An 18887-nucleotide genomic window follows, 5' to 3' on the forward strand; every position below is an offset into this window, starting at 1 on the left:
TGCAACAACCAGAGAAATTCTTCACATGACCTTTGGGACGAATCATTTGCCTTTTCCTAAACAGGTAACTGAATGGAGCTGGCCGAAGTGGCGGGAAGGCTCTCTCCCTGGCCGGAGGCTGGCCTCCACACAAACGTGGCTGGACTGGGGGACAAACCTGTTTAATTCCCTGACTCGTGCGTATTGTTTGGCGGGCGAGCCCCTTGCCCACAACAAACATGGATCCTCCTCGCCCCAGTCCCGCCTGATGTGCTCTGCGGCAGCCATCTTTCTCCAGGGCGAGCCGGAAGCAGGAAGGTCCCACCCCGCCTGTCTCAGCGGACGCCTGACGCCTTGAAATCAACGAGTCCAATTGGAACGGAAGCCTTCACCGGAACAGCTTTTTCCCACGACCGGAAGGGGCTGTGCGTGAGGGCGTTGGGGGCGGAAGTGACGGGAGGTGGTAGTGGGGTAGTTGGCGGGTGGTTGAGCAGAGCCGGTCGCCATGTCCGCGGGGAGCGCGACGCATCCCGGGGCCGGCGGGTAAAGCTTCCCGGGCGAGGGTCTCGCAGCGGGCTCGGGGCAGAGGAGAGGCGTGGCGGCCTCTGGGAGCTGCGTATGGGCGGGGGGAGGCGCCGAAGTGGGACTTGAACGTATTGGAGGGATGGGCCTTTGGGGAGAAAGATGGTGAGCAGGCCTTGGGGCCCCCGAAAAAGGCCGGCAAGGAGCAGAGGGAGGAGGAGAGCGGGGACTTTTAGGAAGGACCGGCCCACAGGAAGGCCAACACCGGGGCGTGCGGGACAGTGGAGTTTTCGAGAGGAATGGTGGGACAGGAAAGAAGTAGATTCTGGAGAAGGGTCGAAAGAAGTGAGGAAATATTGCAGCAATTGTCTGTTCAAAGACAGGTGGTCGTTTTCATCTTGAGAAGGGACTCGACGCATGATAGATGGAAAACGGGGTGCTAAAGCGTAGTAAGGGGAAGAATCATAACTAAAAGCTTTGGGGCCTAATATTTTCCTTTTTCTTCCTGTAGGCGCCGCAGCAAATGGGACCAACCAGCGCCAGCCCCCCTTCTCTTCCTCCCGCCGACGGCCCCGAGTGGGGAGGCTACCAGCAGCGGGGGAAGCCCTGGGGGCTCCACGGCTGCTCCCTCTGGAGCCTTGGATGCAGCCGCTGCTGTGGCTGCCAAGATCAATGCCATGCTCATGGCCAAAGGGAAGCTGAAACCAACGCAGAATGCCGCCGAGAAGGTATTTGAAGTCGAAGGGACTCTGCTAATTGCGATGTTCATAGAGGTGTTTTTTTGTAATTGTGTGATTAGAGTCCTGCGTGTTGAGAAAACAGGGGCACGAGTAATTTAAGGATCGCTTAGTTTTGAAATGTCGGTATTTTGTCATTTGTTTTTATGAGGCAGCTTTGGTTGGCTTGATTACATGTACAGATCAGATAGCTCATTTTATCTTTGTTCCTGGTTCAGCTTAACTTCTGCCTACATAATCATTTAAAGCAACGATGTAGTGCACGTGTCACCACATGTGCGTCTTCTCTGAAGTCAGGAGAGAAGTTCAGGTACATCAGGGAGCTTTAAAATGTCTCTAGTCAACTGTGCTCGAAAATACATTCATAAAGTGCCCTTTACAATTAGAATCTGTTGATTCTCACTTCTAATGAATATTTACAGTGTAATTAAACGTGAAATAAAATGAACAGTTTGCGTGTTGGTTGTTTTGCTGTTTTCATGCCAATTGAGGAAATTCTGTGGTCATTTTATAGAATTATTGGTATAACTAAAATCTCACAACTAGACCGGATCTGAACTGGGATGTCGTTAATTTATCCTGTCATAGGAGATGAGAATCTTCTGACAGGACAATGAGTAGACTGGCTTTTCGTAGTGCTAGAATGCATCTTTGCTCTTAAGAAAATCCTTAAAACAGTTTGACGGAATGGATTGCTGTCTCCAGTTTACAGAGGATGGAAAGGAGGCGGGTGAAAGTCAAGTTGTAGAATTGTATTAGATCTGTCTGGTCGGCACATGTCTGACTTCAGAGTCCGCTCGGACAGCCGGGTATTGACCTCTTGCTTGAACGCCTCTGGAGCTGGAGGATTCGGGGTTCCTCAGCAGCTTGCTGCGTTACAATTCTCATTTGGAAAAGGAGTTCTTCTGGAGGCACCTGGGGGGCTCAGTCAGTTGAGGGTCTGCCTTCGGCTCAGGTCATGATCTCCTGGTCTGTGGGTTCCAGCCCCGCTTCAGGCTCTGTGTTGACAGATCCGAGTCTGGAGCCTGTCTTCGGATTCTGTGTCTCCCTTTCTCTCTCTCGGTTCCTCCAATGTTTGTGCTCTCTTGCTCGCTGTCTTCTTTCTCTCTCTCAGAAATAAATAAACATTAAGAAATTAAAAGAAAAGTTCTTTTGGCTTCAATTAAAGATTGCTTTCCAGGGGTGCCTGGGTGGCTCATCCTGTTAAGTGGCCAACTTCATTCAGCTCAGGAGTTCGGGTCGGGGTCTGTGCTGACATCTCAGAGCCTGAAGCCTGGTTCCCTTTCTGTGACTTCCTCTTTCTCGGTCCCTCCCCAGCGCGGGCTCTGTCTCTTTCTCAAAAAAAGTCTGCCTGGCATCGTACCTTTGAAGAGATGGGGTCTGTGTTTGTAAATGCAATTCACGTGAGCAATAGACGTGTTAATGAAATTGTTGTGATTATTTCACAACATAACCGCATATCAAAATACCCAGTTGCTCACCTTCAAGATGTATAATTTTTGCTTGTCAGTTATACCTCCATAAAGCTGGGGGAAGAAAAAATACCATACTCATACGAGTATGAGATCAACAGGCCACAATCTGGATGTTTAAATATTCAAGTTCAGCAGAACGGGGCGGGGGGGGGGGGGAGAGGAAACCTCCAGTGAATTGGAAGTTCATTATTTATTCTATTTTTATGCTTTGCAAAGATTAAGTCTGTTGTCCGTTTTCAAGTTTTATGAAGAATTATGAAAAAACGCTGGTGACCAATGGAGTCCTCCTCAAGTATAAAATTGTTAGTACTGCTGTTAATCATCTACTCATTTTTTTTTTCCTCTACAAAGCTTTTGAGCTCAGCGGGAGGCAGCAATGGTGCATAAATCATGGATTTAGAATCAGAGCATATAAACGTGAAACCCACAGTCCTCAGTTCTCAGCTCAGATGTGTTGTGCAGCCTCAGTTTCCCCACCTGATGGGGTTGGTGACGCATACCTGGCCAGTGCCTGACAGTGGTCACTGCCCCATGTAACTATTGAAATTAAAATTTGAATTAGAAATAAAATAAAAGTTGAGTTCTTTGTCGGGGTGCGTGGCCACGAGGCTGGTGGCGCCTGCAGGGGCCTGCCGGGGAGCTGCGGCCGGTCCGCAGGGCCTCGCACCTTTGCAGGTGGCCCTGGGGCTCGGGGAGATGCGGAGCGGCGGCCGAACAGACGAGACATTGCTGAATCTAGTTTGTGTCCGTGTTTTTTTGATTTCTCAATTTAATTAAAAAAATTTTTTTTGATGTTCATTTAGTTTTGAAAGAGAGACCGTGCAATCGGGAGAGAATCTGAAGCAGTCTCCAGGCTGGAAGCTGTCAGTGCAGAGCCCGGTGTGGGGCTCAAATCCATTAACCATGAGATCATGACCTGAGCCAAAGCCGGACTTCTTATAGACTGAGCACCCAGGCGCCCCATGTCCATGTTTTTAAAGTGTATTTAATGCAGGGGCACCTGGGTGGCTCAGTGGGTTAAGTCACGATATCGCGGTTCGTGGGTTCGAGCCTCATGTCAGGCTCTGAGCTGTCAGCGCAGCTGACTGGAGCCTGCTTCGGATTCTGTGTGTGCGTGTGTGTCTTTCTCGTTCATATTCTGACTTTCTCGCTCTCAAAAGTAAATAAACATTAAAAAAATGTTTAAAAAGTAGCTAACGCGTAAGGAGGAAAAGTGTATTTTATTTTCCTTGAGCAGATTTGCTGGCCGTTGGTTCAAGGCGACCAAAGGTTGGGAAAGGCCATCTTGGGATGAAAATTTTCTCGGGTGAATTTTCTCGGGTGACTCAAATCTGGCTCTCTGGAATTGCGTAGTTCAAATTGAGAGAAGCCAGATCAGATTTTAGGATTTTGTTTCACTTTTCATCTGTTCTCTTACCTCTTTAACAGAGAGTAGTGGACTGTCAAGTAAAAGGGGCCGGTTTTCCAGGTCACCTTGAGGACGAGGACGGGGTCAGGTGAGGGTAAGCCGCAGGGGCCGGCACGCACGGCCTGGTGGCTGAGCTGAAAGGCGCCGACCCCGGGCTTGTAGGTTTTTGAGGAGACGCAGCGTAGGGTTTCTGGGGTTCTGGTCGCAGAAACACCCACGTGGCTGAGGTTACAGAGAAGTCTGGGGGCTGCCTTCCGGTAAATCGACTACTCGGTGTCCGTTCAGTCAGGTTTTTTTAACATTTTTGAGAGACCAATCATGATAAGGAGAGGGGCAGAGAGAGAGGGACACACAGAATTGGAAGCAGGCTCCAGGCCCTGAGCTAGCTGTCAGCACAGAGCCCAATGCGGGGCTCGAACCCATGAACCATAAGATCATGACCTGGACCGAAGTTGGACGCTCAACTGACTGAGCCCCCCAGGCACCCCGGCTTGTTTTTCATTCTTGAAGAAAGACACAGGAATGTTTCTGAGAGTGTTTGCAGACAGGTTTGGGGAACGGCAGGTGGGCCCCGGGAAAAGGGCAACTGTACCGCAGAAAGATCCTATTTCATCTTATAATCCTTCTGATCTAATTTTCTGTTTTGGTAGCTTCAGGCTGCTGGCAAAGGCCTAACTAGCAATAAAAGCAAGGACGACCTGGTGGTGGCCGAAGTCGAGATCAATGACGTGCCTCTCACGTGCAGGAACCTGTTGACGCGGGGGCAGACTCAGGATGAGGTGGGGAGACTGCGGGCCTCTGTGGGGGTGGGGGAGGTGCGGTCCCAGCAAGCCCTGGGAATGCAGGGAAGAGTCAGATACTTATTAGTGGCTTTGGTCGTAACCTCGAGTCAGGATTGGGTTGATGAGTGACAGTGAAGGAGCCGATAGGTGTGCCCTCCCACCCCTCCCTGTCAGCTTGAGCCAGAAGCGATTTCTGATATGCGCGAGAACGCATTCCTGTCTCGGTGGAATGGATGAATGAATGAATGAATGAATGGGGAGAGAATCCATCCTGCTGCACGTCATGGAAGTCGATCAACTGCCACATCGTCTTTTTAATAGAATGTTTCCTTTTCAGATCAGCCGACTTAGTGGGGCCGCGGTGTCAACTCGAGGGAGATTCATGACAAGCGAGGAGAAGGCCAAAGTGGGACCAGGGTGTGTGCGCGCTCCCTCTGCTTTGGGGCGAGGTTGGACACGGGCTCGCGGTAGTCTGTTTTTTCAGTCTAAGGAAATAGGCGTAAGTGTTGGTTAGCAGCTTGCCAGACGTGCACTCTCTCCGAGGCGGAGACGCAGCTCTCCTCCCTCCTGCTGTTCTTTGATTTCTTTCATTTCCCAGGAGGAAACGGGACGCAGGAAAGTGTAAGATAAGACAGTCCCTAATACCGAATGAATTGCTTCTAAGCTTCTGTGCGGGATGTCTCCCCCAGCAGAGGGGCGTGTGCTTTGTTGTGCTCTCCGGCTACCGTCCTCTGGCGGACTCCTTGCTGTCTCGGCCCCTTGAGTTTGCTCCCTCCCGGTAGCCGCTGTTGGGGCAGCTACTCGGGCAGTGCAACACCCCGCACGCCGGCCGCCCCCGGAGAGAACGAGGGGCAGAGCTCGCGCCCCTGCACCTGAGTGCAGGCCCGTGGCTCTTTTGAACTCTTTTGTCTTTAAACACAGCTGGTGTTTTTCGGACAACTTACTGTGAACCGAATGGTTATCGAAGATCTCTGTGATTGTGACCAAGACCCGAGCTGAGCCACTTTATGTTTAGAGCAGAGGGTCCCTTTGGTTGTGGAACTCAGGCCGGGGTTCACGAGCTGCCGTCGCCGTGGCCCCGTGCATGTGGGTGGGCGAGGGCGTGTTCGCCCGTCCCCTGTCAGACAGCCACCCGGAGGGAGTTTCCTCTGACGTCAGGCCATCTCGGCTGACTGGACCCCAGTACCCAGGAGCCCGTAGGAACACATTCATCCCTGTGGGGGCCGCTTAGCTTGAAGCACCCGGAACAGTATTTGCCCTCAGCTGTAAAGCCGATGTCTTAGAAATTAGTAGCAGCCATTTCTGGGAATATAGTGCCTCTTACTTAGTTGGAAAGTATAAATGTTAGAAATTTGGTGACCCGTTTGGTTCCTTTGATTATGACCAGTTTGGGATCATCATTTTATCTTTCTCTTTATAGGGACCGTCCACTATACCTTCATGTTCAGGGCCAGACACGGGAATTAGTGGACAGTAAGTAAGGTTTTGGCTCATATCTGCTTTTTGTGAAGGACAGTGTGGGGCTATATGTAGGAAGTTGGCAGAATGTTCCTGGGCTGTGCTAACTCTTGTGTACAGATTGCTTATGCATGTGCGGGGGGGGGCGGGGGGGTTCAGAGGCCGAGAACCACATACTTGGGGATCCTATAAAATGGATTAATACGTGGGTAACCTTTGTCACTGGCTAGTGCATTCATCCCATTGGTCTAGCGTCTCCCTCCGTTTTTCCACAGGAGCTGTAAACCGAATCAAAGAGATCATCACCAATGGGGTGGTCAAAGCCGCCACAGGGACGAGTCCGACTTTTAATGGTGCGACAGTCACTGTCTATCACCAGCCAGCGCCCATGGCGCAGCTGTCTCCTGCTGTCAGCCAGAAGCCTCCCTTCCAGTCAGGGGTGCGTTTTGTGGAGAGATCGTTAATAGTTTTGTCATTTCTGTAAAATTGCTATAGGCCACGTAATACGGGAAGCAGGAGGAAAATAGAAAACGTGAAATTCTGACCTGCAAGCCCCCTGCTAGAGCCGGCCTAGCAGTGCGGCCTTTAGGAAGGGCGTTGGGAGCCGCAGAGCGAACACCATGCGCTCTGCAGTTAGTGCTTTGGTTCTGTGTTTGGAACTGGGTCGGCAGCTGGAGGACTAAGAAGGCGGAGTCTGGTGAAGCAAGACTCCGCTGATACCATCCTCCTAGAGAAAAGGGTGGGCGAGAGCAGCCCTCACTGGAGGGTGCTGTGGGGCTGACTGCACCGCCCGACATGCCGCCCGCGCCCCAGAGGCACTGCGGGTGCTTCCGCGCTCGGAGTCCCTGAGCTCTGAGTCTTTGCTCTTTGCTTTGCACCTGTTTTGCTGAACAGAGGAGGGGGCTCGTGTTCTAGGTAGGTGCACGGGAGAGGCGGTTCTCCCGTTACTGTAGGGGCGCTGGGGGTCCAGTCGGTTAAGCATTCAACTCTTGATCTCACTCAGGTCATGATCTCAGGATTTGTGCGATCGAGCCCCGCATCAGACTCCAGGCGTACAGCTCAGCCTGATTGGGATTCTCTCCCTTTTCTCTGCCCGTCTCCCTGGCTTATGCACTCATGTGCTTGTGCACTCTCTCTCTCTCTTTCAACATAAATGTTAAAAAAATTTTTTTAAGGTACTTTTTAAAGTATTTTTATAGGCTCACGTAGAAATCATTTGGAGTCTTTATTCTGGCAGGGATTAAAGGTCCCTGGAGTATTAAAGTCTTGTGCATAATTTTCAAGATTAGGACTTGATTCTGTGTTGTGTTTAACCTGAGGTATTCTGTTCTTCCGCAGATGCATTATGTTCAAGATAAGTTATTTGTGGGTCTCGAGCATGCCGTGCCCACTTTTAACGTCAAGGAGAAAGTGGAGGGTCCAGGCTGCTCGTATCTGCAGCACATTCAGATCGAAACAGGTGCCAAAGTCTTCCTGAGAGGCAAAGGCTCCGGTTGCATTGAGCCGGCATCTGGCCGAGAAGCCTTCGAACCTATGTATATTTACATCAGGTACGTGCGGGCGGGCAGGCCGAGGACACGGTCAGAGCAGGCGCAGTTCGGACGGTGGAAGAAAACAGGGTTAACGAGCAGTAACACGAGGACTTAGTACCAGCAGTAATCACCTTGTAGTTAGTTGACAAGAATGCTGGATGGAGGAGGTGGAATTGCCTTTTGTAGTGTTCAGGGTCTCGGGTTTTATGCAATCTCTGGCCCTGATATGGCTGTGAGGAGCCCAAAATGACCTTCATTTAAACCTACCACAGGGTTCGTATATGTCACAGGTGTTTTTAGCGACTTTTAAAAGTTCTCTTAGGGGCGCCTGGGCGGCTCAGTCAGTTGAGCGTCTGGCTTCAGCTCAGGTCATGATTCACGGCTTGTGGGTTCGAGCCCTGTGCTGGGCTCTGTGCTGACAGCTCAGAGCCTGGAGCTGCTTCAGATTCTGTGCCTCCCCCTCTCTCTGACCCTCCCTTGCTCGCGTGGTCTCTCAAAAATAAATAAAAAAATTTTAAAAAATTAAAATAAAGTCCTAAGTCAAGAAGTACTGTAACTCAGATCCGTAAAGTGTGTCTCAGTGGCACTGATTGTATCTCAGAGGGCTTGTATTCCTTTGTTATTTTTCAGAAACTTAGTTTTGTGCTGCATTAAGTGTATGAAATTTATAAACAGCATACAGAGTGAAAGCAAGCTTCTGCGTCCTTTACTTCTCTCCTCTTTGAATGTTTTGGTTCTTTGTTCTCTGCAGTCACCCCAAACCAGAAGGCCTGGCTGCCGCCAAGAAGCTCTGTGAGAACCTCTTGCAAACAGTGAGTCTGTCCGTTTGCCCGCAAGGGTTGGGGCCGCGTCGGCGCCCTTTCCACCTGCGTTGGTTCACGAGGGCTGCCATATCAGGCTCCCACCGACCAGGAGCCGTGAAGCCGAGTTCGGGAGGCCAGACATGCAGGATCCGTGCGTGGGCAGGGCTGGCTTCTGACCAGCAGTGTGCGGGAGGATGTTCCACGCCTCCCCCCGCCTGCAGCTCTTTGCATTTTTGCCTGGTGCCAGCAGAGCGCCGGCCTCTGTCCAGTGACATGCGGCCCACTCCTGCCTCTGAGTCCGTCTGTCTCTTGGGAGCGTCCTTGGATTTGGGGCCTGTGTGACCTCATCTTAACCGCGTGTATTCACAAGACCTTGTTTCCAAATAAGGTCGCATTCTGGGGTTCGGGGCAGACAAGACTCCTGAAAGCACACTATTTAAACTGCCACACCGTTCTGGCCACTAACATGCTCTCTCCGGAAGTCAGAGCACCCAGCAGGTCCTAGCTGCGTGCGTGTCTTCCTTAGGAGCCATCTCCATGTGGAGTTTTGGAAGTCCATAGAACGTCAGCATAAAAATCGCAATGTCCTCAGTTGGTTAAATAATGATACCTTTCATCTGGGCCGGTTGTTTACCACGGGCACTCCAAATTCTCTCTATTAGTAAGTTTAGCTGAAGTAAGGGAGGAAGGTGGAGCTGTAACAGCTTAAAGCCACTTGGCGTGCTCTGGGGCTAGTGGCTTCCTTGATGATTCTCTCTTTTCTGCAGTCTAGTAACCAAAAGTTAAACCCGGAGGGCTCTTCGCTCTTTGTGGAGCACCTGATGGAAGTCAGGTTTGGGGGTGACGGTTCAGCATTGTGTTAGTTGATATTTAAGGGTTCTGAACTTTTGGGAAGCTCTTTGCTTTTGTGAACTAACCTGATTTACCATCCTTTGCACCAGATACCATCCCTGACCTTCCCCTGAGTTTTGTCTCTGTTGCTGCTTGCACTTACGGACTCAGTGGGGGGCCCCGAACGGCGAATTGAGGGGGGGGGCATAGGAGCCCCGTGCGGAGCCTTGAGCTCCTTGAGAACCAGTCCAGGAAATAAAAGAGAACAAATCCTCAGCAGTTACCCTGGCGGCTGAGGACTTCCTAGCTTCTGTGTTTGTGCGGCTTGGAATGATTTTGTACTTCCGAGTTGGGTCTTGTTGGGGGATCTTAAGTAATCTCTACACTCAATGTGGGGCTCAGATTCACAACCTTGAGAGCGAGTTGCATGCTCCACCCATTGAGTCAGCCGGGTGCCCCGTGCCTTACTAAAATTTAGATTAAATGAGTCTAAAGAGGGCTGAGGTATCAGTGGAAATAGTTTACATCCTAGTGGCTTCAGTCCTAGAAAGGTAGAATCAGACCCTTGTAAGTAAGTCCCCATGACTCGGGACTGGCCCATATGCGTTTGTTTTCCCTTCTCTCGCAGGTTCATGCTGAATACTCTAGATTTGTGAATCAGATTACTACAGCTGTGCCTCTCCCAGGTGTGTATGTCTTAAAGCGTTCAGCAAAAATAAATGTTTTGTTAGCGATACATAGGTGTAAGATAAGATACTTAAGGCTAGACTAAGTGTGCCAGGGCACTCCGAATGTCCCCTGACCTGGGGTAATTTGAAAAGCCATTGGTACCTCAGTAGTTTTCTTCCCTAGAGATTAAGTTAATATTCAGCTAAAATGTCTCGTTCTGCTGCAGCTGATTAAACACTTTTTTTCTTCCCCCTCAGGCTATACACAACCCTCTGCTATAAGTAGTGTCCCTCCTCAGCCACCATATTATCCATCCAATGGCTATCAGTCTGGTTACCCTGTTGTTCCCCCTCCTCAGCAGCCAGTTCAGCCTCCCTACGGAGTGCCAAGCATAGTGCCACCGGCTGTGTCACTGGCACCTGGAGTCTTGCCAGCATTACCCACCGGAGTCCCCCCTGTGCCAACACAGTACCCGATAGCACAAGTGCAGCCCCCAGCCAGCACTGGGCAGGTAGGACACCAGGACGGGGGACCTGCCTTGGGAGGGGGAGGGGGGCGGGCATGGTGGCCTCACTTGGAGAGGAAGGGGGTGTGACTCTTGTGGGGCGCTCCGCCCATGCCCCTGGGGCTGAGCTACCTGGGTGCTTTGGGAGAGCGGCCCGCACCTGTGCGTGCCTTCAGGGTCCCCAAGCATCTGGGCAACAGGCGTGCGGGAGGGGCCGGCCAGCATCCTCCGGAACGCTGGCCGCCGACTCGGTGAGCTGCTGTGGGCCCGGCGGTCTGGCTCACGCCTGCCGGGCTCGGTTGGCGGGGGCACACACGACCCGGGGCGAGGCCAAGTGAGTGAGTGTGGCTGTGCGCCAGGGACGCTCGGGTTGCCAGGGTACCAGGGCCACGGTCGCAGTCCGCCTGCATCTGCGTCCGCGCGCAAGGAGCCGGCTGTGCTTCCCTCTCCTCGGTGGGAACGGGGCCGCTGAGCTCCGAGGGCCTCCTCCAGAGGCAGGGCTCCCGGGCCAAGGGCTGCACAAGCTTTGCCAGCTTCAGGATTATAAATGCTCTTACGGAATGCTCAAAGTGTCAGAAACTAGGGTTTTTGGAAAGAGGAGGCAGCTAGCTCATCTGGACGGATGGCGTCCAGCCCTCCCCACCTCAGAGGGCAGGGGGGAGCCTCATGAGGGAGCGCACGGTGATTGATGGCGGGCCCTTGTCCGTGGGCCCCTCGGAGTGGAGCCGTGCCAGAGGAAGCGCAAGCGCAGCCCCGAACCATGGCCCAGCCTCCTGGCCGTGGGTCGTGGGCCCTGAGGGGGGCTGGACAGTAGGAAACCTCGGAAGACCTCACGGAGTCCTGGTGGTGACCCGGAGGCCTGCCCCCACGCCTTCTGTGTGTGCGGCGGAGCCGGGTTCTGTAGCTCTGAGCCGTGCTGGCTCGGGATGGTGCAGGCCCTGTGGGGCTGGGTTTGAGCCGGGCCTTCCTGGGATATGATTCAGCCTATCCAGGCTTTGGTTTCCTGATAGAAAATGGGCATGGGGCGCCCGGGATGGCTCAGTTGGTTGAGTGTCTCTTGATCTTGGCCCAGGTCTGGATCTCAGGGTCATGAGTTCAGACCTTGAATTGGGCGCCGCCCTGGGTGTGAAGCCTATCTAAAAAAAAGTAAAAAGAAAGAAAAAAGAAAATGGGCATCATGATAATATCTCAGAGGTCGCAAAGGTTAATTGCGGTGACCCAAGCAGTCCGCAAGTAGTGGCTGTTTGCTCCGAGTTGTCCTTGGAAAAGTGCGTACTCTTCTGATACCTGCTGGGTCGTCCTTAGTCGTTTTTGGAACAATCTCTTAAAACATTAGACTCCTTGTTGCTGTGACCACTTACCCATGGAAGTGGCAGACGGGCGAGCACTGGCAGCCTTTATGGTCCAGAAAGAGCTAGTCACCTGGATTGGAGGAGCTTAAGTTGGAGGATGTTTCGCTTTGTAACTTCTGAGCTAAGTGGCTAGAATGCGTGTCATCGTTGGTCGTGTGTGCTCCTGATCACCCGAGCGCACAGCACGTCTGCCCAGAGAGTCGAAAGCACCTTAGAGATAGATGGTCGAGTTTGCATTTCCTGACTGACCCTGGGAAGGCTGTAGTGCTGCCAGGTACCGGAAGGAAGCTAAGGACCCTAGAGGAGGGTTTGTAGGATAGCGCGAGTCATTAATTGTTTCCCTATTAAGTGGCGGGGAATTCTCACACCTTTCTCCCCCTTGGTTTGTTTTTGCCTCAGAGTCCAATCAGCGGGCCTTTCATTCCTGCTGCTCCCGTCAAAACTGCCTTGCCTGCGGGCCCCCAGCCCCCGCCCCCGCCCCCGCCCCCGCTCCCGGCTCCGCCCCAGGCACAGAAGAGGCGGTTCACGGAGGAGCTGCCGGATGAACGGGAGTCCGGACTTCTTGGATACCAGGTTAAATAAAACACTTTAACTTTCCTCGTCTTACTCTACTGTATCTTCCCTTTAAAGAAAGATAAATCCACATCTGTATACTCCCAGGAGGAGGATTTCTGTTTTCTGGAATCCATTTAGATTAGGGTTTTCTCCTGGGAGTTAACTTAAAGCAAGAATGAGCCCCTCGGGTGGGTCTGTCTCGGGATCAGTATGCTAAAACACACGAGCCCCACGTAGACAGGCCCTAGAGTAGACAGGCCCTAGACGGGCCCGGGCTTCCAGTGGCGGCCCCGGGACGAGGCGCGGGGAGGTGTGCACGCCTTGGCCCCACATCTCCCCAGAGGCACCATTCGGCCTCCCAGTATGTGGTTTGTATTTAAACCTCGGCTCTAAGCTTACTCCTCTTTTTCTCCATTAAAAAAGAGTGATTTGTTTCCTCCAGGCCCCCACCACCCACAGAAAAGGTGGGCAAAAATGTGATTCTGTGCACAGAGGTTTTTGGTTTTGTTTTTTTTTTTTGAGAGACAGAGAGAGAGAGATAGCGTGAGGAGGGGAGCGTCAGAGAGAGAGGGAGACACAGAATCCAAAGCAGGCTCCAGGCTCTGAGCTGTCAGCACAGAGCCCGTTGCAGGGCTTGAGCCCAAGAACCATGAGATCATGACCTGAGCCAAAGCCGGACGCTCAACCTGCTGAGCCACCCAGGCGCCCCTGTGCACAGAGTTATAGTCACTCGAGTGCAGAGGTTTTTGTTTTTGTTTTTTAACTTTTTAATGTTTGTTTATTTTGAGAGAGACAGAATGAGCAGGGGAAAGGCAGAGAGAGGGAGACACAATCTGAAGCAGGCTCCAGGCTCTGAGCTGTCAGCACAGCGCCCAACGCGGGGCTTGATTCCACAAAGTGTCAGATTATTACCTGAGCCCATGTTGGATGCTTAACTGACTGGAACACTCAGGGCCTCTCGAGTACAGTTTTAAAATATACTATTAAAATGTGTAGTTTCGGTGCAGTTGTTTCATCAGGAGAAGCACCTTCACATTCTGCCAGAGTCCTTAAAGCCTTCTTAGAAACACACTTTGAAGCATTTTTATAGTTCTAGGTGGAGAGTTGAAAACAGATGCAGGCAGCACACTCGATCATGACGTCTGAGCAAGGCCTCCGTAGACAAGAGTAACCTCTGCTTCGGCTGTGGTCCCCCCCCCCCCCCCGCCCCAGAGAGCCGTGTAGTGCAGATTACTGCAATTGACCAGAAAGACGAGGCACTTGACAGTTACATTAAGGAGCTAAAGTCCATACAGCAGTTGTAGATTTGCTAATGCCACTGTATTTTTCTGCTCATAGCATGGACCCATTCATATGACTAATTTAGGTACAGGCTTCTCCAGTCAGAATGACATTGAAGGTGCAGGATCGAAGCCGGCAAGTTCCTCAGGCAAAGAGCGAGAGAGGGACAGGTAAGTCAGTTGGAGCGGAATTACGCGAATGTATTAAGATGTCATGTTTGCACCGCTAGCGAGCATGATCATTGCTGTGGGCTTCCTTCCGTGTTCTAGACTGTAACGAGATCTTTTGGCTCAAATAAGCTCCTGTTGTTTGTAACGGATATGCTGATGGAGAATGCCATGTGCGCCTGCGCCTCCTGGTCTCCGGGCATTGTACCCGGCTTTGAATAATTCAGTTCTTGCTCGTTCAGCCTTCTGCCTTTACCTTCGCTGCGACCCGGCCGTTTTCCTAAGTGCAGGCAGGGCAGAGGTCTGATGCAAGCCGTGTTTGCGACTTAGAATCCCAGAACACGGTGCGGTGAGGTATTTGAGCGGAGGGCTGGCCTGCTCTCCAGGGCTTGAACTCTCCTGCAGGATCCTTTGATCCTCCCCTAGAGGAGCCTGACTTCCCCAGCAGCACAGTCTCGTTTTGGCCCCGCCCACCCGGCCCGGCTGTGTAGACGGCCGTACAGTCTGACAGCATGATAATAGCAGCTTGAAGGGTGGGGCAGGCGGCAGGGGTAGAAATGCATGGTTGCTTGCTTTGCGGCCACCGGACAGGTTATGACATCTGTCTGAAAGGCTGTCACATTTTATCTCCTAACAGGCAGTTGATGCCTCCACCAGCCTTTCCAGTGACTGGAATGAAAGCAGAGTCTGATGACAGGAATGGGTCTGGGGCCGGAGCAGGGGGCCACGGTGAGTGAGGTGTAGCTGGGGACACGCGGGCGGCTAAGACTGGTCCTGAGCTATTAGTTTTCTGACCTGATGTTCATTCAGATGACCCTCATTCAGGTGTTTAATCCAACTTCTAAATCTACAGGCCAATGAGAATACTTGTGTTTATTTATAAGGACAACATATAGTTACATGGGCTTAATTCTCAACCGACGTGTGTCTATAAAAGAGTTAGTCAACTTAACATTTTATGCGTAGCATCACGAAAGCCCTAGGAGATACTAACGATTGGTAGGTCATTTCAAAATTTTGTTGCCTTTGTTGCCCGAACAGCTTGAGATAATCTGATGCAGACTTGAAGACGGGCATTTTGGGGCACCTGCCTGGCTCAGCCAGTGGAGCCTTCAACTCTTGACCCCGGGGTCCTGAGTTTGAGCCCCATGTTGGGCATAGAGCCTACTTTTAAAAAACATTGAAGTTTCTTTGTGTTGTGAGCCGAGCTACATCCCTGCATAGCTCTGAGATTGTGAATGGTCAGCCTGTGGCTGTTAAACACTGCCTCTTCGCGGCCGAGAACTCTAGATGTAGAGGAATGTGGGCCTGTAGTGGTAGTAGAGTGAGCAAAAGAAAGTATTTTTTCTTTTCTTAACTTCTTTTTTTTGAACTCTTTAAAAGGTGAAATATCAGCCTCCAGAGACTCACTTGCTAACTTTCCTTTTTTTTTCTTTTTTCTTTTTTTCTTTTTTTTTTTTTGTGTTTCTTTTTTCTTTCTCTGTTTTCTTACATGGTTCTGGTGGACTCACATTTGCTGATGCTGGTGCTGTTTTTCGTGTGATCTTCAACGTTTTTGGGTGACCATTGACCCTGTGACCTCAAAATGGTGTCCAACTAACCAATTACAATTAACATCTTTTTTTTATTAACGAATTTATGGTATTATCTTTTTTTTTTTTTCCTTTTTTGCCTTGGTGGGGATCGCGGTTGGGGTGGTTTTCTCTATTCTAGATTATCCAGTCAAGAAGATGAAAACTACGGAGAAGGGATTTGGATTGGTGGCTTATGCCGCAGACTCGTCTGATGAAGAAGAGGAGCACGGGGGGCATAAAAATGCAAGGAGCTTTGCACAGGGCTGGGGTTTGGGCTATCAGTCCCCTTCGTCTCGGCCGCGAGCCAAGCAGCAGATGCCGTTCTGGATGGCCCCGTAGGAAGCAGCGGAGCGGGGTTTGGATCCTTGGTGACTCTCTTTAGCAATAATGCATGCGTTTGATTTCCTGAGACTCTGGGGCCATCTGGGAGCCAGCTGGGACCTTTGCAGAAGTCAGGGACGCAGTGTGTCCTTTCTCAAAGGTGTTTCATTCTTTTTACAACATCCCTGTTTCTGCAGTGACGTAGCATCTGTTAAAATTTCCTTAGAATCACAAGTGTGTCTCAGAAGCTTTTGAACAGTTGGTGAAATGTGCTTGTTCAGCAGAGCCTCCCAGCAGGGGCGTTCCCGTGTCCATTTGACCTGGTCCAGCCTTTGCCACACCAATGGCCCCCGTTCTGACGAAGAGAAAGTTTTATTTGTATTTTACTACTGTTTGGTCAATTTTGATAACTGATTACAAACAACGCCTTACTATTTAGTAGTGGGGAAATGATTTTAAGACCATCCTTTCCTTTCAGCACCTTTAAATCTAAGAACAGTGAATCCCTGTTTCAGTTTTGCATTCTTTTCTGTTTTTGGAATCTTCAGTTTTACTACTTTAAAACTGTTGGATGTAGCTGGATCCTAAGTAGAAAGATGAAGGTTTTTTTGTTTATTGTTATTTTTCTTCCGCGTGTCTTTTTATTGGGATGACCCAAAGCTGGTACCTTCAGACGCTCTTGTCTTGGCAAGCCATTGCTGGGCGTGTTGCCCGTCTAAGCTCCATGTCTTCAGCTGGGTCAGAGCAAACGGCTTGATCAAATGCCCGTCAGAACTCCTCACAGAAACGAAACACAGCTGTCTGTCTCTCAGAACCGGTCGCGGCCAAATTAGAGAGATCGGACTGCTCGGTAGGATGGATGGTGGACTCAGTGACTGAAATGGCAACTTGTCCTTTTTCTTGACATTACAGGTTTTGCCAAAAGAACTTTTTTGTATCAAATATTGATGTGTGAAAGAAGGAGCTAGTCTGCTGAACCCGGAGTAGTTTGAGATTCTGAACTGTCATTTTTGCACATTTGAATACTTTGCAGGCTGGCTTTGTACAAACATATTCTCTGGTTTCCTATATGTTGTAAATATTTAGACCAGAATTTCATTATAAATAAATGTATAAATATTGTTTGTGGTTTCTCTCTTTTCTTCACAACCCATCCATACACTAAAATGTATCAAGTTTTGCTGATGGCAGAACGAAATTGTAACCCACCAGAAAAATACATACACAGGCCCAGAAGTTTCCATATAGTTCCAAGAATTGATAACTTAACAGAGTAAACTCTTAAAGTCCAGATGAAGGGGCGTCTGCGTGGCTCAGTAAGTTGAGTGTCCGACTTCGGCTCAGGTCATGATCTCTGGTTCGTGGGTTCGAACCCCGTGTCAGGCTCAGAGCCTGGAGTCTGCTTTGGATTCTGTGTCTCCCTCTCTCTCTGACCCTTCCTGCTTGCGATGTCTCTCTCTGTCTCTCAAAAATAAATAAAAAACATTGGGGTGCCTGGGTGACTCAGTCGGTTGAGTGTCCGGCTTCAGCTCAGGTCATGATCTCACAGCTGGTGGGTTCGAGCCCCACATCGGGCTCTGTGCTGACAGCTAAGCTCAGAGCCTGGAACCTACTTCGGAGTCTCTGTCTCCCTCTCTCTCTGACCCTCCCCTGCTCACGCTCGCTCTCTATCAAAAGTAAAAGAAAAAATTTTTTAAAAATAAAAATAAATAAAAACCATTAAAAAAGATTTAGAGTCCAGAAGAAGACATTGAGGATAATTATGGTGGACTCCCTCCAGTCTCCTACTTTAGTCCGCCTTTGTGGAATACGGTTAGATAGTGGAATAGATTTTTAAAATAAATAGACATCCACAAATTATGCTTGAGAAAACATTCTTGGAAAGATGGGTGGGTAGCAATTTATAATTTTCCCAGTGCCAAGTTCCTTCCAGACCTGTGCACACCACCTACCATGCAGGTGAAGATAGTGATAATGACTTCACTTACTGCTGTATGTAAATGCTGTGAGGGGGCACCTGGGTGGCTCAGTTGGTTAAGCCTCCACTTGATCTAGGCCCAGGTCATGATCTCACAAGTTCAAGCCCCACATTGGACTCTGCTGAGAGCACAGAGCCTACGTGGGATTCTGTCTCCTCTGCCTCTTCCCTGGCTGCTCTCTATCTCGATCAAAATGAATTTAAAATTTTTTTAAAAGGCCATGAGAACAGTCATAAAATTGTCTTTAAAATCTCTTAGTTTCCTACTTGAGAGGTAGTACATTTGTCTTTTAAAAACCTAGTTTTAAAATATCTTTCATTGGGGCTACTGGGTAGCCCCACTTCAGATCATGATCCTGGGATCCTGGGATCCAGCCACGGGGGGCGAGGAGGGGGGCTCTGCGCTGAGCGTGGAGCCTGCTTGGGATTTTGTCACTCCCTGCATCCCTGCTTGCACTTTCTCTCAAAAAGAATCTTTAAAAAATAGAAACCGAGATGTCTGTAAGGTACATGCGTGTAAATACGGAACTGTGCTCAGCCTAAGCAGAGTGTCGTGAGCGAACCTCTGGTCTTCCTGACCGGATCCTGTTTTCCAGACCCGCAGTCACTGTAGCTGTGCTTTGAGGGAATGTGCTTTGTCTGCGGTTGGGCCGGAATCTTGACCTCTGCACTACTTTCTGGGAGGGCCTGGTGGGTTCCCGTTTCGTACGTTGTCTCGGTACATTTGGCCAAATTCGCTTTTTATCATAAACGACACACGGACCCCTCGGTCCCTTACCAAGCCCGCCCCCTGTCCCTGCGCGCGTGCGCACGCCAGCGAGCGGGGACTCTCCGAGGGGCGGGGAGGGGCGGGGGGCGGGGCCTCCCGGGGCGGGGCCAGGCGCGCGTCACCGGCCCCGCCTCCCCGCCGTGGCGCCATCTTCCCCGGCGACGGGAGGGGTCACAGGTCAGCGCTGGA

General features: G+C 50.7%; 1 protein-coding gene and 1 non-coding gene across 3 annotated transcripts; both read left to right on the plus strand.

Moving 5' to 3' along the window:
* Positions 1-433: 433 nt before the first annotated feature.
* On the plus strand, positions 434-17073 carry KHDC4 (KH domain containing 4, pre-mRNA splicing factor). 2 transcript variants are annotated; one of them, XM_029935996.1, is made up of 14 exons: positions 434-522; positions 1013-1229; positions 4772-4900; positions 5241-5320; positions 6324-6376; positions 6637-6800; positions 7700-7911; positions 8645-8705; positions 10156-10213; positions 10454-10707; positions 12453-12626; positions 13947-14059; positions 14694-14785; positions 15770-17073. In XM_029935996.1, exons 1-14 carry the CDS (start codon positions 485-487, stop codon positions 15967-15969), a joined length of 1845 nt encoding a protein of 614 aa, XP_029791856.1. In that variant the 5' UTR covers positions 434-484; the 3' UTR covers positions 15970-17073. The 2 variants fall into 2 exon arrangements, with proteins under 2 accessions (XP_029791856.1, XP_029791858.1); XM_029935998.1 differs by lacking the exon at positions 15770-17073 and having other exon boundaries at positions 13975-14059; positions 14694-14787.
* Positions 7032-7160, plus strand: LOC115288850. Its single transcript, XR_003907237.1, has one exon.
* Positions 17074-18887: the final 1814 nt, after the last annotated feature.

The sequence above is a fragment of the Suricata suricatta genome, chromosome 3 (assembly GCF_006229205.1).
Source record: "Suricata suricatta isolate VVHF042 chromosome 3, meerkat_22Aug2017_6uvM2_HiC, whole genome shotgun sequence".
Classification (NCBI taxonomy): domain Eukaryota; kingdom Metazoa; phylum Chordata; class Mammalia; order Carnivora; family Herpestidae; genus Suricata; species Suricata suricatta.